At 42.8% G+C, this 6,920-nt stretch overlaps 2 protein-coding genes across 2 annotated transcripts; one reads left to right on the top strand and one right to left on the bottom strand.

The window, feature by feature from the left end:
- Window positions 1–462: 462 nt before the first annotated feature.
- Window positions 463–3,393, bottom strand: LOC123990440. The gene is made up of 6 exons (XM_046290978.1): window positions 3,274–3,393; window positions 2,928–3,088; window positions 2,506–2,607; window positions 2,153–2,230; window positions 715–822; window positions 463–565 (listed from the first exon to the last, which is right to left on the bottom strand). Exons 1-6 carry the CDS (start codon window positions 3,391–3,393, stop codon window positions 463–465), a joined length of 672 nt encoding a protein of 223 aa, XP_046146934.1.
- A 602-nt stretch (window positions 3,394–3,995) lies between these two features.
- Window positions 3,996–6,784, top strand: rangrf (RAN guanine nucleotide release factor). Its single transcript, XM_046314879.1, has 6 exons — window positions 3,996–4,117; window positions 4,598–4,687; window positions 4,800–4,916; window positions 5,301–5,463; window positions 5,877–5,971; window positions 6,375–6,784. The coding sequence occupies exons 2-6, from the start codon at window positions 4,608–4,610 to the stop codon at window positions 6,499–6,501; spliced, it is 582 nt and encodes a 193-aa protein (XP_046170835.1). The 5' UTR covers window positions 3,996–4,117; window positions 4,598–4,607; the 3' UTR covers window positions 6,502–6,784.
- The last annotated feature ends 136 nt before the right edge of the window (window positions 6,785–6,920 follow it).

The raw sequence follows: 6,920 nt of genomic DNA, 5'->3' as shown, positions 1-6,920 counted from the left end.
GAATGAATTCAACAAGGTGATTGTCAGGTGAAAAGGCAGCAGATGAGATCAAATAGAACCCCAATGCTCTTAGCTTTCAACGTCTACTCAATGCACAGGCAGGATGCATTTGGTGGTGATTATTCAATGCTGTGGAGTACTGTAATTGTGTACTTTTTTATTTACTCACCGTAGAGATCTATGTCTGCACTCTCCTCTGTGGCCATAGCCTTTGCCTCTATTGCCTGCTTTGACGGGCCCATCGTCCCGTGTTGTGAGGTGTCCTTAGGTTGATCTAATTGGTTTTGGTTTGGATTCTGATTTGAGGCTGATGAACTAAAGGCAAGCGTAGTCAGTAAGAAACTGAAAGACATGCTGAATAAGAGTTTCCCGTAAAATCACACAATCCTCTTGGGCCTTATAGCATAGGGTACTAATAACGTCTAGATGTGTTTGTGTCTGAATATATTTGTCTGTGTGTTCTCACTTCTTCCCAGGCTTCAGAGGAGACCACGGAGGCTGGCTGTAAGAGGTGCTGGTAGTGTTGTGGCTGGGTCCTGCCTCATCCCTGAGGGACAGGGACTGCCTAAAGGAGAGGACAGAAGCACACAAGATAGGTCATTAGAGGGAGAGAGGGAGAGCGAGGGAGAGAGCGAGGAAAATGGACACAGAATGGTCTATGCCAATGATACCCTTTCACTTGCATTTGCACCTAGTAAATAAGCCAACAGTTACCATGCCACAGAGGCAGTGAACCCATCATCTGCCTTCATCCAGGGGTTGTCTGTGTAGGGAGGCTGAGTGGCCATAATACTCATCTCATTCCAGCTCTGGCTCTTCTTCCTGAGAAATAATATTAGGTCAGATTAGGAATAATAAACCAATCAACCATGTGGACATGATCATTTAAAAAAAATGTTTTAGACAAAGCCTGATGCTATTAGCGGTGGCATGGCATCTTAGGTGTTCTCCAATCAATGTAATTCCCCATTGCAATGAAGGGACACTTTGCCTGACTGTGTTTGACATACAGTACCAGTCAAAAGTTTGGACACAACTACTCATTTTAGTTTTTTTTTGTTAATTTGTACTATTTTCTACATTGTAGAATAAAAGTGAAGACATCAAAACTATGAGATAACACACATGGAATCATGTCGTAACCAAAACAGTGATATACAAATCAAAATATATTTTAGAATTTAGATTCTTCAAAGTAGCCACCCTTTGCCTTGATGACAGCTTTGCACACTCTTGGCATTGTCTCAATCCGCTTCACCTGGAATGCTTTTCTAACAGTCTTGAAGTAGTTCCCACATATGCTGAGCACTTGTTGGCTGATTTTCCTTCACTCTGTGTTCCAACTCTTCCCAAACCAGTTTGGGTGATTGTGGAGGCCAGGTCATCTGATGCAGCAATCCATCACTCTCCTTCTTGGTCAAATAGTCCTTACACAGCCTGGATGTGTGTTTTGGGTCATTATCTTGTTGAAAAACAAATAATAATCCCACTAAGCGCAAACCAGATGGGATGGCATAATCGCTGCAGAATGCTGTGGTAGCCATGCTGGTTAAGTGTGCCTTCTAAATAAATCACTGACAGTGTTTCCAGTAAAGCATCCCCACACCATCACTCCTCCATGCTTCACGGTGAGAGCTACACATGCGGAGATCATCCGTTCACCTACTCAACGTCTCACAAAGATGGAGTGGTTGTAAGCAAAAATATCAAATTTCCACTGGTCCAATGTCCATTGCTGGTGTCTCTTGGCCCAAGCAAGTCTCTTCTTGGTGCCCTTTAGTAGTGGTTTCTTTGCAGCAATTCAACCACGAAGGTCTGATTCACACAGTCTCCTCTGAACAGTTGATGTTGAGATGTGTCTGTTACTTGAACTCTGTGAAACTTTTATCTGGGCTGCAATCTGAGGTCAGTTAAGTCTAATGAACTTATCCTCTGCAGCAGAGGTAACTCTTTTTTTGGTTACGACATGATTCCATACGTGTTATTTCATAGTTTTGATGTCTTCACTATTATTCTACAATGTAGAAAATAGTAAAAGAAAAGAAAACCCATTGAATGAGTAGTTGTGTCCAAACTTTTGACTGGTACTGTATATCAAGACAGATACAGCATATCTGATGCATAACACGCAATGTTAATTCTGTCCTCTTACCTCTTACTCATACACAGACATAGCTGTTCTCCTGATGTACTGGTGCCTGCACCTCCATCCAACATGGTGACACTACACCTGAGGAGGAGGAGGAGGAGGAGGAGGAGGAGGAGGAGGAGGAGGAGGAGGAGGAGGAGGAGGAGGAGGAGGAGGAGGAGGAGGAGGAGGAGGAGGAGGAGGAAGAGGGGGAGGAGGAGGAAGAAGAAAAGTGTCTATTGTCCACATTGAAGTGAGATTTGTCTTTTTACTTCATTCACTGAAGATGACTGATCAATGAATTGTAGGTGCAATGGCAGTATGTCCACTATGGATATCAATTTCTCTATATACCTCCATCATTCTGATCTACTCACAGATGAGGCCCAGGTTTGACATCCTTTCTCCCTGACACAGGCATCAGCCAGGAGTGACAGCTAGTGGCTAGGATGTTGCCCTCGTCCCATCTCTGTCTCTTCCTGAAACATAGGCAAGGGCCATAGAGTTATAAAACCTAGATGGCGCACCTCCTCGTATCTTCTTGATTTTATATCTCAGAACAGGGGAGAGCAGAATATAATTAGGCCTACTAAGAATGGTGGAAATACAGTGCACAAGGTTCAATCAAACCATTCAGGCATGAGACAGAGGGTTAACAAAAGCTTGTTGATATTGAATGTAGTAAATGTAAGTAAACCAATGTGCAATGCACCCATCCTCCGTCACTGAGGGATAATACGGGAGGAGATCAAATAAGGGGGAAATTTAAAAAAGGACCTGCAAATAGAAAGGACCTCACCGAAATTTAGAACTGTTACAATCTTTCTGTGTTTCCGTCACCCCAGAGCTGATGCTGGTCCTGAGGATGCCTTTGAGGGGCATGCTTGGGTCGGATAGTGATGCTGAGTTGGAACCAAGGCTGAGGTGACACTGCAGCTGGGTCAGGGGCACTGGGGAGGACTGAAACAGAATAGAATATATACTTTGTCTATTTTTTGTATTCTGCCCGACTCAACCGTCGCCGTCCCAGTCCCCGTCACCCCAAATTCACATGTATGTTGAGAGCCACATAGCCAGACACAGAGCAGCACCCCTGGTTGTAGAGTAGTTTTAGGGGTTAAGAGCACAATGGCCGGAGATGGTACCTGGCAGTGCAGGGGGCAGTCGGGATTGTGAACTAAAAGCTCTGGTTCATCAAATGGATGAGAATTCTTCAGAATGCCTCTCAGGGGCATCAGTGATGATCCAGAGCCAGAGTCTGTCATTGCATGTGACACCTATAGATGAGAGTCTGAGACTGAACTTCAGTGGGAAATTGTATTGTGTCAAAAATTAACATTTGAAATGGTTGCATTGATGACAAAGTCTGTTAGACTCTTCCATCAGTCAAAAGTGGTGTCCCTATTGCCTCCCTATGATATCTACCTATGCTAGATATAGACCATGTTGAGGTAGAAAAACATCTGACAAACATAATTAGAGTTTTTTTTTTTGCATAATCATCACTGTTGATTTCAGAAGATATTTGCAATTCACTTACCTCATTCGGTTGATGGCCACTTCCCTCCCGCGTTAAAATGGATAATTGATTGATTTGATCTCAACAAAAAGCGTGTTTATTGTCACAATGACTGAGCCATGAAATTCTGTAGTGACGAAATAGAAGGGTTGTGATGTAATAAAGAAAGTACGAGGAAATTGAAGTTTTACTGCTTTTTTTATGTACTTTATCTGCTGTAGTCTTCTTGGTTTTGGGTACCGTGATTTCTTCTCAAGAATACACTTGCAAAAGAAGAACATTTATATTTGAGACCATTTATGTGACGTTCGCTAGATGGCAGTACGTTTCTGGCCATTACGTCGCGAGGACAGATTATTTTCTGGCTTTACGTGTCTGTGTTCAGTATTTACTTCCGCCAATAAAAATGGCAGCTTTGTAGCTCTTCGTGTTGTGCTTTTGTGTTGTCTTAAGTGCTTACAAAAACTCAGGTAGGTTGATACAAGTTTTGATTCATTGTAAAAATGAATACCAGTGGTGTATTCGGATGTATAATGGATATCTCAACGACTTAAGTTGTTGTGTATTGTGTATTGAAATGGAACTGAGAGTCATGATCACGTACTAACACAGCATATGGATATGTGCAAAACTGCTGCAGTAAGTGCATATATTTTCTATTTGAAATATTTATTTATCGCTGATATGAAAGATAAGGAGCATATCAGCATATGTTTCAAAAACTGTTTCACAGGCAATAATTATTGACGTTTCTTAACGTTAAAACACAGCATCGGAATTGTAGTTCACAAGCAGGAAACCGTAAGCGAAGCTAACTGCTGAAAACGCTACAGATAAGGGTTTTCAAGAGCTAAATAAAAATGCTGATTATGTGCCATCCCTCATAAGTCCCTAATGAGCCCGCCCAATAAGTCTCTAATTTAGCGCCCTGTCCATTGTATTTCCCCTAGTTCCTCCAGAATGCAGAACGCTACAGTGGGTCGTCCTCTATTTGGAGGGGCCCTGTCAGCCACCATTCCGCACAGTGCCAAAGACATCAGGTGAGACTAAATATCATGAACACATTTCTATGGGCAACTCTGTCAGCTGCAGAGGGAAAGCTGAACTGTCTCAAGAGCACATTTACCCCCTCCCTCCCTTGTATATGAGCAGTGAGTTGAGGGAGATTCCAGACAACCAGGAGGTTTTTGCCCACGACCACAATGACCAGAGCATCATCGTGGAACTACTAGAGTTACAGAGCCATGTCCAGAATGGAGACGCTGCTAGGTATGCACCAAAATTGTGGTGTGAGTGCATTCCAAATGGGACCCTATTCTCTTTATAGTGGTCACAACTTTTGAGACCAAGGTTCATAGGGCTCTGGTCAAAAGTAGTGCACTATATGTAGAAGAGGGCTATTTAGGAGGAATCCTGTGTGTTTTTGCAGTGATTGACTTGGGCAGGAGCTCACCGGAACTGAGTACTGGCACCTCACATTTTCTAGGTTTTGAGTTCCTGCACGTCTTTATAGATTTTAGCTCAAAAGTATTGTGGCGTTCCTCCACCTATATATGAACAGTACCAGCACATATTTCAGTCCAAGTCAAGCATTGCAATAGGAAGTGCTCACTGCTCAGCCTCCCCATTCTTAAAGTAACCTTTGACCTTTAGGTACCACTTTGAGGATGTAGCAGGGAGCAACAAGGCATCGGCCCCAGGGACATCAGAGGTCAGGGCTGTGGTGGCCTTGCCCAAGTCAGACCTCTCCCTGGAGGAGTGCAGCTCTGCCTTTCTGCTCACTGGAACGCAGTGTGTGGCCAAGTTCAATGAGGAAGTACGTCTGTTTTTTTCTTAGTTTTGAAAATGTATTTATTCTTAGTAAAATTGTAACCTTGTTTTTTGAAAGGGAAAGTAAAGTGCACTGTGACCTCAGACTGACAATCTCACCTGCAGCCTCACGTGTCCATTCACAACCCTTTGCACAAACAGTAATGCCCATTCACCTTGGTAGTCATGTGTCCTATGCACAAGAGGATTTATAGCCTAGTCTTTTCAGGAAATGCACAAGTGCTAGTCCTTTCCTTGGCACGGTCAGAAGGGTCATGTCAATTGCAGTTATATAGTCTGAAACCATGTGGAGGTTTATGGCATTCACCTCAACTTTTGGTTAACTGTATTTGAACTGTTCCAGCTCTGGTTCCTTTTTATTTAGATTTGTATCTTGTTTTGTTGCATTCCTTCCTCCAGGCCAAAAATACAGTGACCATTCACCTTGGCCTGTTCCGACTACCACAGTTCTCTACGGATGTTCTAGTGACCTTCAACGACCCCCTCAGCATAAGGTGAGGTTATACAGGGTGTTTGTCCCAAGTGGCACCGTATTCCCTATATAGTGCACTACTTTTGAACAGTGCCCATAGGGGACCCCTGTCTATCCCTGGTGTTTTGTGAAATAGAAGACTTTAAATATAATTTCACAAAATCATTTTTGTTGTTGTTGTCATATATGGATAAAGCATAGGTAGAGCATAATCTAGGCTAAAGGTACTATGGCAAAGGGTGTTATGTTATTTTATATTAATATAAATTAAACTGAAAACAGGGTATCAATGTTTTCATTATAACATTATAACTACTATTACAGATGCTATTACCATGGTATTACCACTTTTTCCTAAGCTGCCTGTTAAGCGCTACTCCTTTTCACTAACCTCTCCCGTCCCCCTCTTCTCTCTGCCCTCCCAGCCCTGGCAGCAGCAGTGCAGTGGGGATGGGAGGAGAGCAGCAGGAGGACACAGAGCCATGGACGCTACAGGACTTCCAGCGTTTACTGCAGTCTCTCAGACTACACGACCCAGGCGTGTTTGGGTAGAAGAGGGCTTCAGGTCCAGCCCACCACACTGCTTCAACAGACATTGCCATTACACTCATCTCCAATCTTTTTGTTCTCTCAGACGGACATAATGTAATATACTGGTCACAGTAAAAACCACTCAAGATTACACTTTGGTTTTGTTTGTCTTCTCATGGTATCATTTGTGTTTACTTAAATTGTATGAATTTAGCTTAAGCTGAACAAAAATATAAATGCAACATGTAAAGTGTTGGTCGCATGTTTCATGAGCTGAAATAAAAGATCCCAGAAATGTTCCATATGCACAATCTTATCTTTCAAATTTTGTGCACAAATTTGTTTACATCCCTGTTAGTGAGCATTTCTCCTATGCCAAGATAATCCATCCACCTGACAGGTGTGGCATATCAAGAAGCTGATTAAACAGCATTAGCATT

This window comes from Oncorhynchus gorbuscha, linkage group LG02 (genome assembly GCF_021184085.1).
Source record: "Oncorhynchus gorbuscha isolate QuinsamMale2020 ecotype Even-year linkage group LG02, OgorEven_v1.0, whole genome shotgun sequence".
Lineage (NCBI taxonomy): Eukaryota > Metazoa > Chordata > Actinopteri > Salmoniformes > Salmonidae > Oncorhynchus > Oncorhynchus gorbuscha.
The sequence above is the reverse complement of the archived record's forward strand: the minus strand, read 5'-3'. Positions and strand labels throughout refer to the sequence as shown.